We start from the raw sequence: 19,193 nt of genomic DNA, 5'->3' as shown, positions 1-19,193 counted from the left end.
AAGAACTCTAGAATCTCCAAAAGCTGGCATTTTCATTAAAAAAATACATATACCAAAAAAAAAAAAAAAAAAAGAAAACACAAGAGAAGCCCTGAAAGCATAACTTCAACAATACATATCCTAAAAAAATACCAAAACATCCAAATCCAAACACACAAGAAAATCATAGAGTATTACCAATGAAGAATCATATGAAGAACTCTTCTCATTCTCATTTTCTGTTTCAAGAAGAAGATAAAGGAGAAAAAACAGCAAGAAGTACTACCAATAGCCTCCTATATCGCTCTCTAAAATGGGTCAAATCATTGGTGAAAAGAAAATTGAAAGGGACATGAAGTTGGGAATGTTATGACAATCCATGCCTCTCTAAAAACTAAGAAATCAAGTTGTGACACAGTTGAATTCAGAGGAAATGCAGAGCAAATTCAAAGTAAATTAATACAAAGATGAGAGAAAAATAAGAGAAACAAAGGCGATTGAACCATTTTGCTTACAGGGTAAGTTAACGTGTGATGACATCCTGAGGCAACGAATAAATTGCTTTTTCTCCAATATCTCCCTTTCGACCCAAAGATTATTGGAACAAATGTTTGAAAAATCCAGAAACCAAAAAACAAATCTTAGAGAGAAAAACTAAATAGAGATAGAGAATTAGAGACTAAATTTTTCACTTCCAATAATTAATATAGTGAGAGAACAAAACAAAATGATGGAATTCGATGCATAAGAAGAGGGGTTAGAACACTGAGAGAGAAAGAGAGATTTCTATCTTCGAGAATAATGATTAGAAAAGCTAACTTTTACCATTATAGAAATCACTCGAAGAGTCATGCTACTGTGTAATCTGCCATACTTCAGTGGTCTCCTGCCAAACTCGAATGAGCGAGATGTGCTCCACTTTGTAACGTTCTTCATTGCGCAGCCACTCCATAAACTCATCGCGTGTCGACGGAAGATCCAATGCTCGAAAGGTAGTGAGGTGTTGGAAGCCTTGAGGCAGCCGCGGCATTCTCCATATTCTAGAAATTCGCAGTCAACAGAGGCATGGCATCGCTCCCTTCTCCAATAATATTCTAGAAATTCGCAGTCGACGGAGGCATGACATCGCACCCTTCTCCAATTCTTCCCCTAAATTTGAAAACCCAGAAAACCAAAAGAAGGCCATGGAAGCACTTTTCTAGCTTGGCTTTTACAGTGTAGCCTACACTAACCCTACTAAGTTTCGAGATGTAACCCTTTTTTGGGGCAGAATGGTCGACTGATTACAAACCCCTCGAGCCAGGCCCAATTTTTTAATCTTTCTACATGAAAAAGAGTCGTTTTATTCTAAAAAAAACACATTAAAATTCTCTTGCTTTTGTTGCTATTCTGTTGGCCTCATAGAAGTTTGGCTTGGCTTACATCGGTTGGCTCGGCTTATAATAACTCGGCTCAGCTTATATCGGCTCAGCGCAGCTTATATCGGCTCGGCTCGGATTATATCGGCTCGGATCGGCTTATATCGGCTCGGCTCAGCTAAGATTGCTAAATCTAACGTTAAGTATCATTTGATAGGAGCCGAGCCGAGCCGATGTTAGCTGAGTCGAGCCTATATTAGCCAAGCCGAGCTGACGTTAACGGAGCCAAGCTGATATTATTTGAGCCAAGCCGAGACATTTTAGCGCGAAAAAAAGCTGAGCCAAGTTCAATAAATAACTGGCCTAAAATCCCAAAAATGGGAAAGTCGATAAAATTATGAATAAAGTATTAAAATAAAAGTTGTGAAAAATAAGAAATTTATTTAAACATGTACGAAAGGAAAAATATTAGTTCTTCCCATCGTTTTAAAAAACGCCGAGTCGAACCGGACTCGCCCGGTTCGACTCGGAAATAGTGAAAAAGGAACCGGATCGCCCAAAAATCGGAAATCGTCCGGTTCTAGAGAGAACCGGACGATTCTGTACAGTGAATCGCCGATTCACTGTACGGAATCGGCGAGTCCGAACAGTGAATCGGCGATTCCATACGGAATTTTTGTTTTTTTTTTTTTTTTTTTTTTTTTTTTTTTTTTTTTTTTTGTTTTTTTTTTTTTTTTGGTAATCCATGATAGATTTTTTTGTAATCCATGATCGAATTTTTTGGTTTTTTGTAACCCATAATAGAATTTTTTGTAATCCATGATCGAAATGTTTGTTTTCTTTTCTTGTAATCCATGATCGATTTTTTTGTTTTTTTTTTTTTTTTTTGTAACCCATGATAGAATTTTTTGTAATCCATGATCGAATGTTTTGTAATATATGATCGAAATGTTTGTTTTTTTTTTGTAATCCATGATCGAAATGTTTGTTTGTTTTTTTTTAATCCATGATTGAATTTTTTGTTTTTTGCTTTTTTTGTAACCCATGATAGAGTTTTTTGTAATCCATGATTGAATTTTTTGTAATCCATGATCGAACTATTTTTTTCTTTTTTTGTAATCCACGATTGAATTTTTTGTTTTTTTTGTTTGTTTTTTTTTGTAATCCATGATCGAATTTTATGTAATCCATGATCGAATTTTATGTAATCCATGATTGAATTTTTTGAAAATTTGTGATTTTTTTTATTTAATCCATGATCGAATTTTTTTTTGTAATCCATGATAGAATTTTTTGAAAATTTGTGATTTTTTTTTTAATCCATGATCGATTTTTTTGAAAATTTGTTTTTTTTTTTTTTTTAATCCATATAATTCAAAGAGAAAACGAGAGAGATGATGATTCTGAGGCCACCCTATCCCAGCCATATTATTCACATATCGAGTCCCAACAGCAACAGTGTAGGGATGAGCACGAAATACTGTAAATTAAATGCTGAATGGCGGTTCATGCAGGGAAAGAACATATCAATATTCGCATATTCATTCAAAAACATGAAAATTCTTAATGTAGTACCCTCATTTTTTATTGAATTCCTAAAAACTAATATTTATAATGAATTTTAATAATTTTTTCGGATTTTTTTGAAGCTTTATTCTGACCGATTCACCCGATTCCGATCCGGATCGCCGATTCGCCGATCCGGATCGCCGATTCGCCGATCCGAATTGGTTTTTGAAAAGCCCGATCCGGGTCACCGATCCGATTTTTAAACCATTGGTTCTTCCTATTATTTTGAGATATATGACTGCCTTAGTCACTTTTTTTTGGGAATATATTGCATTTCTTTATACATTTTTTTAGGGAACTCATTGGTAAAACTTTTAAAGGTATTTTTTGTTAAATCAAGATTTTCAATTTACTCCTATTGTAACTTTACTTTTCTTTAAACCAATTTTTAATAATATTAAATAAATAAATAAATAAATAAATAAAGTTACAAGGAATAAGTATTTTTTAAAAAAGATAAAATCCAAATTTATATCAGTAGTATTAAAAAAGCAATTTTTTGAAGATCTTCTAAAAAACTCAAGATTCGTAACGGATTTAAAAAAATTAGATATTTATTTAGAAAATCATGTTTTAAATGGAGACTTAGCAACTATGATCTTTGCATTTCTGGTTTTTTTACTACTTTTTTTTAGCCAAATTCACAATATCCATGACTCTATAACTCACCGTTTTTTTTTTTTGTGATCCATATTTTTTAACTGATTTTTTTCCTCCGACCTTATGAAATAAAATCGATTTCTTACCAATATTTTGATCTGCCGATATTTTACTATTCCCTGGCTTGCTACCCATTATTTTGTGAGAACAATGGATATATCTTATGCTGATAATAATGCTCCTTTATGCTGATAATAATGCTCCTTTAGACGGTGAAAACAAAGAAAATAAAACAACTTCTAACTTTCCACCAACTTCAGGCACTGTTAAGATTCTTTGACGATCTCATAATGGATTCACTAATCAAATTCCCTTTAAACATCACTCCTACCTCAATAGTAGCTAGCTGCCTTGTCCATTTATTAATCGAACCAAGATGGGCTCAAGATCAACCAAAGAACTTCACATTTTACATATCGATAAGAACTTCCAATGTATCAGATATTTCAAATTTCAGAGTTCATAGTATATTCCCCAAACAGAATATATCCAATGGGGGAGGGGGAGCATGCAAATTTGATGTATAGCTTTGTGCCTAAAACTTGAAATCCTTCTTATTTGCCTTCCCTTTCTTTTTCCTACATCTTGCGATTCCTCTTTTTCTTAGCCTGCATAGAGTTCAATTTTTTTTTTTTTAAAAACTGAAACCCATAGAACAACACGAACAAAAATTCCAACCTACTCTAGAATGCACTCAGAACAAACCTCTGCCACAATGTCACTAAAGTCCTTTGCGTTGATTTCATAGTTTCTCCTCTTCCCTTGCTTCCTCATACATGAAGCATGTCACCCAATAATTAATAACTCACTCCCATAAAACTTTGCATGCATGCATCAAACAACACATCAAGAATCTGGGCTCCTATTATAAAAAAAGAAAAATACCTTACTTTGCTGCCATAGTAACATCATCCAAAGCCTCTAATTCTTCCAACCAAAGAGTGACATCTACTTAGTCCTAGTAGTAGCTCAACCTGGGTAAGGATCACGTGGAATCAGTATGGCAAAATGCGGAGGATAATTGAAAAGAGGTCGAAAGAATTTCATATATAAATCTAGCCAACAAATCATTAAGTGCTTGTGGAGTAACACTAACATACAGAAGAATAAATGTGTTTACCCTTTTAGCACCAGTTTTATCCATTGCCCCAAGCACATACCTGGCCAAAGAAAAAAGTTCTTAAATGCTAATCAAGAGTCTCCCTGCGTGAAACCCTCTCTCAAAAAGGAAAAAAAAAGAAAAAACTCACACAATGAGAAATAAGAAAATGCACAAAAGAAGTCCTAAAATTCATGAAAATGATGGTCAGATAAGCAGCTAGTTAGGTGTAGACATACATGTGCGTTGTTCCAAGTAAGGTTCCTGGTGCAATCCTTTCTTCCTTCTCTTCGAGTACCTTATTTGGAACAAGAGCAATAGAGTATTGGACTCCATGAGAATAAAATGGTAATCAAAAGGTGACTAATAATGTAGCTCACTAGAAGATTGTGCCCAAAATCTTTCAATGTACTCATTTGGTCAATAGGCTTCCTTGGCTCTTTCCTTTATTGCTTTCGAAGATCAATGACGTCAAGTGCCTTCACACCAGTTGGCCTACTACGGGAAACTTAAAAAACTCAATTTATTAATACAGCAGAGAGAGAGAGACCTAGAGAAGCTGGAACCTGATTGAATACCAACCTCCAATTCCTCTTCTTCCATCTATTCCTCCCCTTCCTCCAAGTCATCCCAGTACTTACTCCTATCAACAAGTTCCTCTTGCAATCAAAGGAAAATGCATAATGAGACAACAATGATATCACCATCATTAATAAAACTAAGAAAGTCATAGCAACATGGAAAGTCATTTTCCAACAAAGGAAGATTTAATTGCCCGCGCATGAAGTTTATTATAATAACACAAAGGACTTATTCTATTAATTCAATAAACTAAGTGAAAATGGATAGGGAAAGCTTTCTCTGTGACCCAAACAAGATAGAAGTTATACGTGACCCCACTTCTTAGATGTTTGATTCAAAATTGATGGCTACGATTGTTCATGCCACAATGTCACGCCAAAAGCTGTTTTATTTTTCATTTTTTTATACAAAACATTTTTGGATGAAATTTTGAGCATCCCATCATAAACTAGGGCGAACCTAAATAAAATAAAAATCAAATATTCCGTCACCGAAAATATTATGGTAACTTTTCATCATCGAAAATATTTTATTATTATTTTTATCATGTGCGCCCCTATCAGATCTTTGCACGCCACAATTTTTTCTTCGAAATGATATATAACTATGAGCCGTCTGATCAAGATCTGAAGGTTAAGAGCCAACTTGTGACATTGTGGCTCAAGGCATCTACTCAGATCTGACGGCTGAGATCAGGGGTCACATATATTATATATGTGGATGGGGTTACATAGAAAGCTTTCTCAAATGCACATCTCCATACCTCATAATTAGGTTGGTCTTGTTGTTGGACACCAAAAACGTCTCTATAGTGGGCGTCCAAACTACAGAATAAAAATTTCACAGAAGCGGTCACAAAAGAATAAGCAATCGCACATAAGAAGAATCCATACAAAATATTATAAACACTATGACAGCATGAATGCAAGAATCATAGGAAGCTTACTTCATCAACAGGACGCTTGCCCCAACCTCTAGGATGATAACCAAAGCTAGCACCAGGTGGAATAGGAGCATTCAAGCCAAGAAATCCAACTGAAAAACTATATCATGCATTTCAGCTACATTGCCCAAGCAATCCATTTCACATGTCTACACATTACAACATGAGATCAGATTTTTTAGGACCCAAACGTCCATTAATGAAGAGAAAATGGAAAACTTTAGATACCATATGCAGATTACATTTTTTTTACAAGTTAGCAAATGTGTATTTCACAATATAAACGACTTTCAAAATGAGTACCATAGTAAATGGCAAAATGCCCAGAGGCCTAAATCATGAGAGAGAGAGAGATACAGAGAGAGTATCTTCACCATGACATCCACAATTATTTTTAATGAAAATAGAATTAAAAATAAATAAATATGCAGCTCTCCTAATTTCAAGTGAAAGCACAAGGAAGAAGATACTCTCATGGGTGGCCACGCTTTTGTCAAGGGGGCTATCACTCTCTTTCTTTGAAGAGAATACTCAAGTTAGGGTTTTGAAATGATCCCAAAAGTATCATGGTGATCCAAGCAAGCAGTACCTCACTCCCTAACCAAGCTGCAACCAAGCAGTCAACTCAACTATAACTACCTACAGTCCTCTTAACACTTGAACACGGCCCCTTCATCCCATTCCTAAATCTGAAGACATTATGTTCCCCATGTAAATTTGAGTTCGAGATAGAAATATGATTAACATGCTATAAGACAATATTATGGAATTTGCATTACCAGGGTTTAATTAACTTGAAATCAATCTGGTCATGTATGTCATTGAGATTGCCCATTAGAAACATTGAGTCACATCATAGAACATAAAACTGGAATGGTTTGATAGTAGCTTGAAGAATAGTGAGGCTGTTAGGGTCTTCCACTGCATAGTTGCACCTCTCCCAAAACGTTTGCTAGTTTGAAGAGCAGACCTCAATACAGGTACAAGTTCAAGAGCTCCCAACATAAATGAATTTCACAAATAATGCACGAGATAACTAAATTTGAAGAAACTACAATCCCTACAAAAGGGCATCTTAGACAAAAATGAGACAATATCTTGTCCAATTCAACCTGCGTGAATGCTGGAACAATTTGGACCTAATTACTGTGTTCCTTTGTTTTGGGGAGCTAGCAGAATTTTCATGTCATGTGAGTTTTATTTGATGCAAGAACAAAGGCTGCTAAGTGCTAACAATGATTTGGAAGGTGACTCAAGAAAAGATTCATCTTAAACTGAGATTACGTTTACGCAAAACAACAATTCACATGAAGTGAAATGTTAATTCTTATTAGTTAAGTGAGGAGCCCAATTCAAATATGCATTTGGTTGAATATTGAAACACGCCTCAACAAATATTGCTATGTGATGAATCACACGGATGAGATATAAGATGGAAGACAAATTCAAAAGCTATAAAAAGAAATATAAATAATAAAAATTGTCAAAAGTCAATAAGAAAAATTAACATAAAAAAACAAATACATGCATCCCATACATGAATATGGTTGTTCAACTTCTAGACCTATGTCAAAACTTATGGGGGCAAACATGTCAAACCATAGGGGTCCATGTCTGAAATTTCAAGATGTTAACAGGAAAATGCCTCCATGTTTGACACCAAAAAATGACACATGCTTGGTGAGGCTCATCAGATTGTCTACTGGTATGTCGAAGGCAACACATTAATAGGATATAGTGGTAGAGCCACGCACCACGACATGTCTAAAATAAAATGGCACTAGATCCAATGATCGAAAGGGCCGAATGAGAAATTCAATATTTATCAAGTTCGATATGGGAAGAGGAAGAAATAAGAATTCCAACTAAAATAAAGCTATTATGCATCTTACCAATTGCTCATCAGTTTATGAATAAATCTAACAGGCAGGTCATAAATGACCAAAACAAAATTCATGTCTACAAACAGCATCGTATGATGTTGGTTATTTGGGGGAAGAGAGGAGCAGGAGATGAATTAGGAGGAAAATGCTGAGGTGAAATAATGAGGCTAGGGGAGGCCATATCAAGAGGGGGTGCAGGAGGAAAGGGTTGCAAGCTTGGGATGGCGTTGAGGGAGGGTGGAGAGAGAGAGGGGGAAAAGAAAGCGAGGGTAAAGGAGCTTGGGAAAAACGAGATGAAGGAGCAGTTTGCATGTGAAACACGATTGGATGGGTGAAAAGGGGGGGAAAGGGGCATGACAGAAGAGGGCAAGTGTCCACCATCCGTGTAGAGAAAGGGCTCATAAAAGGTAAATGAGGAAAGAATAGGATCAACGAGTGAAAAGAGGGAAAGGAGAGTTGCTTGCTAGTTTCCTAAGACCGGAGGGAGACATGGAGGAAGGACAACTAGTGTCACGGGATTGGAAAGGGAAGCAACGATCACATGCTCACTAGGAGGGTTCGACGAAGGACAAGGGACGTGGAGCCACGTGGCATCTCCTGAAAAGAGGAAATTGCGATCAAGAGATCGTTGTGATGCACAGTAGGGGAGGATCTATGTCGAGACAATCGAGAAAGAGCCACGTGGCTGTTCCAGATGGGGAGATAGAGCCGCCTACTCTAAGGCCAGGGATGACTTGCCTTGGGAAATGGGGTTTATGAAGCAACCTGTCGTCCCATCAGCCTTAATGATGGGAAGCTCGAGAGGTGGTGAAGCACTTGGGGAAGCAGGGGGCTGCCAATTGTGGGGTCTACGGTTCTTATAAGGTTGAAGGTGAATGATATTCTCCCACTAACTAAGGAAAGTATTAGTGGGGATCCCTACGAAGTCCTTGTGGGTGGAAGCCCAAAACGTTACTAAGCAAATAACCTTATGCAATAGCATTGGTACTTCGTTTTTGTGTCCTTAGAATATCCTCTCATTTCTTTCAAGCCATAAGACCTAGATGCTTGTAGCGATTGCTGACTTCCACAAAGTTCTACCGGCCTTAAGCCAATGGCATCCTGAATAGGAGGAGATGAGAGCCTTAACCGAGGGAGGGAGGACCCATTGAATATGGAACAATTGAAGTATAAGACTCCACAGTTCGAAGGCCTGACAGCAGTGTAAGAAAAGGTGGGGGTTCGACTCCTCATTCAAGCACATAGCACATCTGTTAGGGAGCGAGATGCCTTTTTTTTGAAGCTGGTCGACTGTGAGAGCCCGTTGACTACTGGCAATCCAATTGAAGGTTTGGACTTTTGGAAGAACAATATTGGACCAAACTTTGGAAAGGACAGAGGGGGGGTTAAGTGGGTAAGTGGGGGGTTGAAGAAGTTTTCTATATAAAGAGGCTATTGAGAACTTTCCAGATGGAGAGAGAGTCCATACCAAAAAATCTCTCCCAGAAGGAGATAAGAAGATTGGGTGTAAGGCAGCCGCCAGGGAGATGAAGAGTGTAGATTCCTCTTCGGTGAGGTTTCTCCTGAAAGAGGGATCCCAGATTCTTCGGCCCCCTGAAATGACCATTTCTTCGGCTATGGTTGAATCTTTGTTGGAGGATAGGTGAGAGGGACGGGAAGAGGTCACAAAGAGGGGAGTGTCCAATCCAGAGGTCTGACCAAAAGCGCACTTTAGTGCCTTCTTTAGGATGGAAGCGGATAGATTGATTGACAAGAGCAAGAGAGGAGGCAAAGGATTTCCAGGCTCCTGAGGCCCTGCTGAGGGAGATCATGTCGGGCACCCACTTGTGTTCCGAAATCCGATATTTGTTACGAATGACCTGTGCTTAGAGAAAGTTAGGTTGGGTGGCCAATCTCCACCACCATTTCCCTAGCAAGACCAGGTTGTGTTTTCTGAGGTCTCTGATACCCAGACCATCTTGGGATTTGAGTAGACGGACAGTATCCCATGAGATAAGGTGATGTCTAGTTTTTTCCGCCTGACTAAACCATAGAAAGTTTCTCATGAGCTGGTCCAGCTTGTTAGCCACCGAAGCCGGCATGTGGAAGATGGACATTAAGTAGACCGGGGCATTGGCTAGTGTAGCTTTGACCAGCGTTGACCGACCGACAAGCGAGAAATATCTCCCTTTCCAACCAGCCAAACGTCTATCCACTCTTTCGATGACTTGAGCCCAAAGACTCTTTTTCGGCTTTCCCAAGCCCAAAGGTATGCCCAAGTAGGTGGTGGGGAAGTTCTCTACTTTACAGTCCCAAGAAGGAATTAGGGCCCTGATCTCTTGAGTAGTCAAACCCACCTCCATCATTTTTTATTTATCCATGTTAACTTTGAAGCCAGTGGCAGTTCGAAGCATTTGAGGAAGAGCCTAAGGTTCTCGACTTCTTGTGGAGTAGCATCAAGGAAGACTAAGGTGTCATCTGCATACTGCAGGTGTGACACCGAAGGACCTTGTGGGCTGCATTGGAAGGCTGAAAGAAGGCCTCCCTGGTAGAGGCGAGAGATAAAGACCTGCTAAAGACCTCTGCAACGATTGTGAAGAGAAAGGGGGACATAGGGTCCCCTTGGCGAAGCCCCCACGAGGAAGGGAAAAACCCTTTTGGGCTCCCGTTTATAAGTATCGAGAAATGAGTGTGGGAAATGCAGCCTTTCATCCATTTTCTCCAAAGGTTTCCAAAACCCATTCTGGCCATTGTCTCATCCAGTAAAGACCAGTCAACATGGTCATAAGATTTTTCCCAATCGATTTTGAAAATTAAGCCTGGCCTCTTGGATAAGTGCTTGGAGTGGAGGCACTCAGGTGCTAACACTGCCCCATCCAGGATCTGTCTATCTTTGATGAAGGCAGATTGGGACGGAGAGATGGTCAATGGGAGGACAAGCCTGAGTCTCGAAGCCAGAGCCTTGACCAGAATCTTGTATGAAGAGTTGAGTAGACTAATAGGATGAAAGTCCTTTAGCTCCTCCGCCCCTTCTTCCTTGGGAACAAGAGCAATAAAGGTAGCGTTGATGGCTTTGTTTAAGATTCCCCTTTGGTAGAATTCTTCGAAAAAGCTCACGAGATTAGGTAGAAAGGTTCCCTTAAAGGATTTAAATGGGGCCATGGGAAAACCGTCTGGCCACGGAGCTTTATCTATGGCTAGTTGGTCGATGGCACAGAAGATTTCCTCTTCGGAGAAAGGTCGTTCCAGCCAACATGACCAATGATCAGGAAGGGTTAAGAAGTCTAGGGTGGTCATCCTAGGTTTGTGGCCCAAAGGGGCTGTGTAGAGAGACTTGAAGTAACCAAGGATGGCGGAATCGATATTATTAGGCTGGACCTAAAAGCGATTATCCACCTTGATAGTGGAAATCGAGCCTTCTTCGGCAGTTCACTTTTTGGTGAAAAAAGGCGGTGTTCTGGTCCAAAAAAGTTGGTCTTCTTTAGCAGTTCGCTTTGACTCTGGATCTCTGGTACCAAAAAATTTCTTCTTTCTTGAGGGTAGAAAGGTAGTCCAGCTTGGTTTGGGTTCTAAGATTAGCCTCTGAATCTGTAAGGGGTCCAAACTCTTCTACACCATCAAGCTCTCGGATGGATTTGAGCAAAGAGCTTTTTGTTTGAGAATAGTTTCTTGGTAGGGATTTGCTCCAAGTAATGAGAGACTTTTTGAGGAGTTGGAGTTTGGTTCGTAACTTAAAGCCAGCTCCACTTGAGACCTGGGATGAGAAAGAAGTCCACCAATTAGGGATAAGGCCAAGGAGGGTATGCTCTTCTAACCAGGCTAGTTTGAAGCAAAAAAGTTTGGGCCCCCTTCTTACCGCCTGGGTATTAAGAAGAATAGGACAGTGATCCGAGGTGGGTTTAGGCAAAGAGAACACATGGGAACCAGGGAAGAAAGCATCCCAGTTCAAGGAGAGGAGGAAGCGATCCAGCTAAGCTAGGGAGGGTTGTACAGAGTGGCTCGACCAAGTAAAGCCATTCCCTTGGAGAGGAATGGCTAGGAGTTCTTGATGAGAAACGAAGTCAGAAAATTCCAACATGCCCTGGGAGATGTTGGGGTTTAGGTTCCTCTCATAAGACCAGCTGGTGATATTGAAATCACCACCCAAGCACCATGTAGTGTGCGGTAAAGAAGCTACAAAGTCTAATTCGGACCAGAGGCGGGGACGGAGAGAAGCAGAGTTGGGCCCATAAATGGATGAGAATTTGAGAGGAAAACCATCTGAAGCCCAAGAGAGGAGGACGGTGACCGAGAAATCTCCAATGTGGGACGACTAGAGATGGAGCTCTGTTGGGTTCCAAACCACCCAAATACCGCCAAGAAGCCCCATCCGCCAGTAGGGTTGCCCATTGACATGACCTTCTACCCCACACACTACGAATAAGCGGGAGGCTAGGCTCCAGCTCTTTGGTCTCAGTTAGGGCCAAGATCAAGGGGTAAATTTGACAGAAAAGTCTCTACCAGAGTCCATTTTGGACTTCTGTTCCAACCCTCTAATGTTCCAAGACAAAATCTGGATTGGCATCTCCTACGTGTTTGTCATAATTGATGGAGGAAAAAAGATTAAGCAGCTCTCTATGTCCTTTGACACTCACCTTGAGGCGGCTTTGGGCATCTGCAAGCATGAAGCAATGCACTGGGCCTTCAGGTCCGTCAAGCTCGAAATCCATAACCCGAAAAATTCCCTTAGCATCACTGTTGTCCCATCCACGTCGACCTCTCGGCTTCGGCGTTTGCCAATGGGGGAGAGATGGGTGCAAGAGAAGAGGGAGCGGAAAGAAGCCCGGGCAAGTCTCTGTCGAACATGGGAGAAGGCGAGGAAAGGGACCATGACTGCTCCAAAAGAGGTGCCAAGGGAGGGGGGAGGGAGAGAAAGAAGGATAGAGGTCAGATGGTAGTGGTAGGGAGTCAGCAGAGCTGGGAGAGGAAGGTGAAGCAGCGGCGGCTGCAGGGGCGGAAACCTCTGGAGTGAAAACAGCGACTGATGGTGACAGGGGAAAAGGTTCAGGGGAAACATCAAAGGAGCGGGGCGACATGGAACCCAGGTAGGATGGGGGGGAACCCAGGTAAAAGGGTGGGGGGGGTTAGAGCACCAAGACTGGGGGAGAGAGGTAGGGTGAGAGGAGCAAAGCACCGTAGGAGCTGAGGGGTCCCATAAAAGGGGGAGAGGAGTTGAAAAAGGACAGGTAGTGGTGGTGGTGGGGGTAGGGGTGAGGGACAAGTCGAAGCCCAGGGAGAGAAGGTAGGGTAAGGGAAGTGAACAATTGTAACCCTGCTGATATGTACCAGGTGAGAGGAATGGGGAAAGAGGGGGACAAGAAACGAAGAAAGGTAGGTCGGGTCAAGGGGAGAGGGGTCAAGGGAGTGCACTGCTAAGATACCAAAGGGGAGAAGGGAGCCGTCCAGTTCCATAGACAACTGAGAAGAAAGGGGTTCCAAATGGGGGATGGGGACTGCAGGGGGAAGGTAACAGAGGGGAAGAAGTCCTAAAATTCATGACAAGGATAGTCAGATAAGCAGCTAGTTAAGGTGTAGACGTACATGTGCGCTGTTCCGAGTAAGGTTCCTGGTGCAATCCTTCTTCCTTCTCTTCGAGTACCTTATTTGGCACAAGAGAAATAGAGTGTTGGACTCCACAAGAATAAAATGATAATCAAAAGATAACTAATAATGTAGCTCACTGGAAGATGGTGCCAAAAATCTTTCGATGTACTTACTTGGTAAAGAGGCTTCCCTGGCTCTTTCCTTTATTGCTTTCGAAGATCAATGACGTCAGGTGCCTTCGCACCAGTTGGTGTACTGCAGGGAACTTAAAAAAGTCAATTTATTAATACAGCAGTAAGAGAGAGAGAGAGAGAGAGAGGCTGGTAACTAATTGAATACTGGCCTCCAATTCCTCTTCTTCGATATGTTCCTCCTGTTCTTCCTCCTCTTCCTCCAAGTCATCCCAATGCTTACTGATATCAACAAGTTTCTCCTGCAATCAAAGGAAAATGCATAATGAGACAACAATGATATCGCCATCATTAAGAAAACTAAGAAAACCATAGTAACATGGAAAGTCATTTTCCAACAAAGGAAGATATAATTTCCCACGCATGAAGTTTATTATAATAACACAAGGGATTTATTCTATTAATTCAACAAACCAAGTGAAAATGGATAGGGAAAGCTTTATGTGTGACCCAAACAAAATAGAAGTTATACGTGACCCCACTTCTTAGCTGTTTGATTCAAAATTGATGGCTACGATTGTTCATGCCACAATGACATGCCAAACGCTGTTTTATTTTTCATTTTTTTATACAAAATATTTTTGGATGAAATTTTGAGCGTCCCATCATAAACTAGGGCAAACCTAAATAAAATAGAAAGCCATCTACTCATATCTGATGGCTGTGATCAGGGGTCACATATATTATATATGTGGGTGGGGTTACATAGAAGGCTTTTCCAAATGCATATCTCCATACCTCATAATTAGGTCGTTCTCGTTGTTGGACACCAAAAACGTCACCATATTGGGGGCGTCCGAACTACATAATAAAAATTTCACAGAAGCAGTCACAAAAGAATAAACAATCGCACAGAAGAAGAATCCATACAAAATATTATAAACACTACGACAACTTGAATGCAAGAATCATAGGAAGCTTACTTCATCAATAGGAGGCTTGCCCCAACCTCTAGGATGATAACCAAAGCTAGCACCAGGTGGAATAGGAGTATTCGGGGCAGGAAATCCAATTGAAAAACTATATCACGCATTTCAGCTACATTGCCCAAGCAATGCAGTTCACATGTCTACACATTACAACATGAGATCAGATTTTTTACGACATGAACGTCCATTAATGAAAAGAAAATAGACAAGTTTTGATACCATATACATATTATATGTGTATTTCACAATATAAAAGACTTTCAAATTGTACCATAGCAGATGGCCAAATGCCCAGAGGCCTGAACCATGAGAGACAGAGAGAGAGAGAGAGAAAAAGAGAGTCTTGAGCACGACATCCACAATTGTTTTTAACAAAAATAGAATAAAAAAGAAAAAAATATGCAACTCTCCCAGTTTAACAATGCTTAATAACATAAAATATCACACGTACAATTACAAGGCAAAAAAAAGAGAAGACATAAACCACAGGAAAAGCAAGTGCGGCATAGGTGATTTTGTTTATCCTTCCTATTTTCGCGAATGCTTTCACAGTACTAGTCCATGTAGTACTCTCCAACTAGTACATCTCTAAACAATTCATCATTCATTTATCCTTTTGCCTTTTCTCTCCCTTGAAAAAAGCCAAGAATGGGTACTGAATAGGACACTACAGATACATCATAAAAGGACTTTGATTAAGGTTCCAGAAAAGAAAGAGGCAAAATATGAACATGACATGTTTCTAGCATACAATGCTCATGAAGAATATCATTTTCAAATAAAGATAAGAAAACAACACAAATGTTGTGGTATATCAAAATGTAGCGAACGAAAATATTCGTCATAAGGAGGTATATGAAGTTGGACAGATAACAAAGTATAGATACCTATAACGGAATCAAGGATAACTTGAGTGTCAAATATATCTAGGAAAAGCTGTTTAGAGAAAAAAAAAAGCATATTGGAAATTACTGGCCATATAGATAATCACTGCAGCCTCCATCCACCGATAAAGAAAATACACAAACTAATTATTTTAATGCTTGTCTAATAGAAATGAGGGCCTCAAAATATTCAAGGAGTTCTAGCCATTTTGCTAACAGATAAAATGCATCTTTTTACTTCCAAACTATGTTAGAGGGCTTTGCTTTGCTTTCCTTTTTCCCGTGATTATTCCCAAAAGTAATCTCAATATTTCTTTTCAAAACCTAAGATATACTTCAAGAAATTAATACTATTTCAAAATTCATTCCTATTTTCACGAACAACAGGCAAATGATAGAAGTCAATTGTAGCTATTATGCATGTTCCACAAGGAAAGCAAAGACTTCTTTTTTTCTTTATTTACTCTTTTGGATTACTTATAACAAGTGTAAGACCAGAACTCTTATACAATTAATTAATAAAGAACAGAGACAAAGTTGTACAAAAAAAAAACAAAAAGGGACTGCCCACTAGACCAAGGTTACAAGATTTGTTTGGGAAGCCCCCTCTTTGGTGAGGCTATCCCCGATAGCATTGGCTTCATGCCATGGGTGTTGGGAAGACACCTCAAGAGATTTAGTGGGCTCAAAAATATTCAAACACTAGTTTAGTCTCCAGGCGCAAATAGAAATCCTACTAGCCCAATTGATTCCTAGTTTTGTTTTGTACATGATACATTTGTATATGTCAGTGAAGTGTATTCCCCCATGTTGGATGTTGGGAAGACACTCAGGGGACCTTGCAGGGGCCTTGAGTTCCATACATAATCACTATTAAACTAATGAAGGCTATTTTCAATGGGATCTCATTTGGTTTTCTAACACATTTAACATGATAAGCAGACAATATTTAGCATTACATGTATAGATGTATTTATTGAATACTGTCAGTTTACATCCCCCTTGCGCATCTAATGTATAACTCAACTATTGCAGTTGATGATTTGGACTTGAATAATGTGTAGACTTTTAGGGGTGTTTCTTAGGCAATTGGGAAACATTTATGTGGTCCTGCCACAGGTTGGCAAATTCAGTTTGTCACCCAATAATTAACTAGGGAATGCATGTGAAGATAACTTTGTCAGCATTACTAGCTTCGGTAATTCACTGCATTCTTTATTTCATATTTAAATTGTGCTAGCAAACTTTACCTTAAGGTGCTGCCACTCAGCATCATAATGGACCAGGAGGCAATTGCAGCCTGAGAGGTGTTTCCTTTGTAACATGCTGTCATCATCTTTGCCAATGGAAATCTTACATGAGTAATCCCCTATTCATTAGTATACAAATACCTTTGATCCTTTACAATCTGGTTCTTCTATCTGTTGTATATATCCCGTGAAAGATACACACATAGAGAATTAGCAATCTATGAAATCATAGGATCATTGCTCACACAAGCACATGCATGGACATGTAATATGGAAATATCTGAATGTTCATTTAGAGCACTATTAAATTATACATAATTTATTGTGCACAGTTCACAGTTAATGTGAAATATGCATAGTTCATAGTTCATGTGAAATGATCCAGAATTTAAAGTTCCCTGTAGGAATGAATTGCTTCATTTCATGGCTGGTTTTTCCTTCTTTTTTTTATATTTTTTTAATAGATTCATTTATTTCTTGCATTATTTTGTGAAGATAGTTCATTTAGGAACCCTGTTCTTTTGGGCAATTGGCTGGAATATATAAGAAAAAGGATATGTATTTTGGGAGTCAATATTCGTCCAACTGCTAGCTGTACCCATTTGCTTTCAGAGAAAATTAGTGACCATCAAATAAGAATCATGGCTAGTTTTTGGAAGAAGCCTCTTCAAAGTGTTACTTTCTTCATTGTTCTGATATAGATGTAGGATTTCTATACAATATGGGGATATCCAAAGAAGGTTTCCATGCAATTACATGGTTCACCAGCTGGGCAGTAGATGCAGACCACCAATTTGAGTTCTCAGAAGCAATTGATCAGAGCTTACTTGTAAAAACATGGTAATTTATTACTCTTTCTTCGTGAAAATGAGTTTAAATTTCCAATTTGCGGCTTTATATTATTGAAAAACTCTTGGTTGCCACTTGTAGTTTTAGAAAATGACTAGGTGCCCTGCTTTCTTAGGATGGGTTTGAAACAGCTAAATATCCTGTGAGAGTATAGTTCCTGATTTGAAAACTAGTTGTTGCATGGTTTTTGAAATACATCAATCACAATTTCCTGTTAGAGTAGGATACCTAATACTAGCACTGCTACACTCCTAGATTTTCTATCTTGTTTTGCATAATTCAAATAATGGCACTTGACTAACATGTTAACTGTGGATTCTGAAGAACATCACTACAAGAGTGTTGCTTTTCTCTGTTTCATGAAGCGGCTATAGTTCTTATTTTAAGCAATGAGATCTTTACAAAACCATTTGTAAGATGCCCAATATAGGTCTATGCTTTCTTCCAAATAAATTACTGTCCCTCAACAAGTATTTCTGTTTCTTGAAAAATATCAAGGTGCTCTTCCATTTTTTTTAAGAAGTAAGAAAGCTCCATCACCTGTGTTACAAGGATATGGGTACGAGTGTCAGTGCCATACACCAATATACATGTCAGAAACGCAACTTAGCCCCTTCTAGATACAACACATTCATAGATATATTAGAGGGGTGGGGAGGTGGGATTTTAAGCGATTAAAGTATCATAGTTTCTATAGTGTTAGACATGCGTGTCACATTCTTAGTGTCTACATGAGCCCAGAACCTTGGATGCATCCAAGTCTTGTAGCCCATCATTTATTTAGAATGTTGGTGTTTACATAATTCTTTATAATGACTTATATATCTTTTCTCCTGTTCTTTGTTTATTTTGGCAGTGATGATAGCGAACAGCAAGGAGTTGAAAGATTGTGACAAATATGAAACCTGTAGAGAGAGAGCAAAGTTAGGGTTCATGTGTAAAGATATCTTATGTGGACTAAAATATGCCCCTTATAACATATTGCATGAGAATCACTTACTTGTTGCAAAGCCTACTAAACAGTCTACACATTCGGACCTTCCTTAAATGTTTATTTAACTTCAGTTGCATTTATAGTTAGTTAACAATTAAATTTTCATTTGGAAGATGAAAGTGCAAGATATATCCATGGAAGGTATTTTTTATTCAAATTATATCCACCTTTTAGCTTCCCATGCAAGGGTGTCCTCTCTCTCTCTCTCACACACACACAGATTTGGCTTAGCAAAGTGGTTAGTTATTTCTGGGTAGCACTGCGATATCATAAGTGCGCATGGTTAAGACTGTTCTACATGAGCTTGTTAAGCTTCGGGGAACGGCAATAACGGGTCACCTCTCCATGGTTCCTATAGACTTGGAACCTCAGCCAATTATACTGGCACACATCAACCTTAATCTCCAGGTAAAGATTTTGTATCTATTAATAAACTTCATTGGCGCCACCATCCATATCTT

At 39.1% G+C, this 19,193-nt stretch overlaps 2 protein-coding genes across 78 annotated transcripts in view; both read right to left on the bottom strand.

Annotated features, from left to right (window-relative positions):
• Positions 1–1,579, bottom strand: part of LOC110006664 (uncharacterized) — a 33,938-nt gene extending 32,359 nt beyond the window's left edge. For 12 of the 28 annotated variants that reach the window (XM_088856598.1, XM_088856600.1, XM_088856582.1 and 9 more), the window contains exon 1: positions 805–1,578. In XM_088856598.1, the coding sequence (XP_088712724.1) occupies positions 805–939 (135 nt within the window). In that variant the 5' untranslated portion in view covers positions 940–1,578. Of the gene's footprint in view, positions 1–494; positions 560–804 lie in introns of all 28 variants that reach the window. The other 16 variants (XM_088856537.1, XM_088856531.1, XM_088856548.1 and 13 more) reach the window with 6 other exon arrangements.
• Positions 1,580–3,832: 2,253 nt separating this feature from the next.
• The window catches only part of LOC110006665 (uncharacterized), an 82,176-nt gene continuing 66,815 nt past the window's right edge, over positions 3,833–19,193 (bottom strand). For 8 of the 50 annotated variants that reach the window (XR_016048135.1, XR_016048133.1, XR_016048134.1 and 5 more), the window contains 15 exons: positions 16,890–17,060; positions 14,750–14,895; positions 14,565–14,627; positions 13,979–14,068; positions 13,809–13,890; positions 13,633–13,690; positions 6,194–6,339; positions 6,011–6,071; positions 5,248–5,324; positions 5,046–5,173; positions 4,905–4,963; positions 4,687–4,726; positions 4,452–4,540; positions 4,272–4,331; positions 3,833–4,174 (listed from right to left, as the gene is read on the bottom strand). Coding sequence is in view for 43 of the 50 variants with exons in the window: in XM_088856411.1 (XP_088712537.1) it covers positions 13,839–13,890; positions 13,979–14,068; positions 14,565–14,627; positions 14,750–14,895; positions 16,890–16,964 (426 nt within the window). In the remaining 7 variants the exon portion in view is untranslated. Of the gene's footprint in view, positions 4,175–4,271; positions 4,332–4,451; positions 4,541–4,686; positions 4,727–4,904; positions 4,964–5,045; positions 5,174–5,215; positions 6,072–6,193; positions 6,340–12,686; positions 13,691–13,808; positions 13,891–13,978; positions 14,069–14,564; positions 14,628–14,749; positions 14,896–16,889; positions 17,061–19,193 lie in introns of those variants that run through there. The other 42 variants (XM_088856284.1, XM_088856290.1, XM_088856287.1 and 39 more) reach the window with 30 other exon arrangements.

This window comes from Amborella trichopoda, chromosome 2 (genome assembly GCF_054954075.1).
Source record: "Amborella trichopoda isolate Santa Cruz 75 chromosome 2, AtrichopodaSantaCruz75HAP2 v2.0, whole genome shotgun sequence".
NCBI classification, from domain to species: domain Eukaryota; kingdom Viridiplantae; phylum Streptophyta; class Magnoliopsida; order Amborellales; family Amborellaceae; genus Amborella; species Amborella trichopoda.
This window is presented reverse-complemented; position numbering and strand designations above follow the sequence as displayed.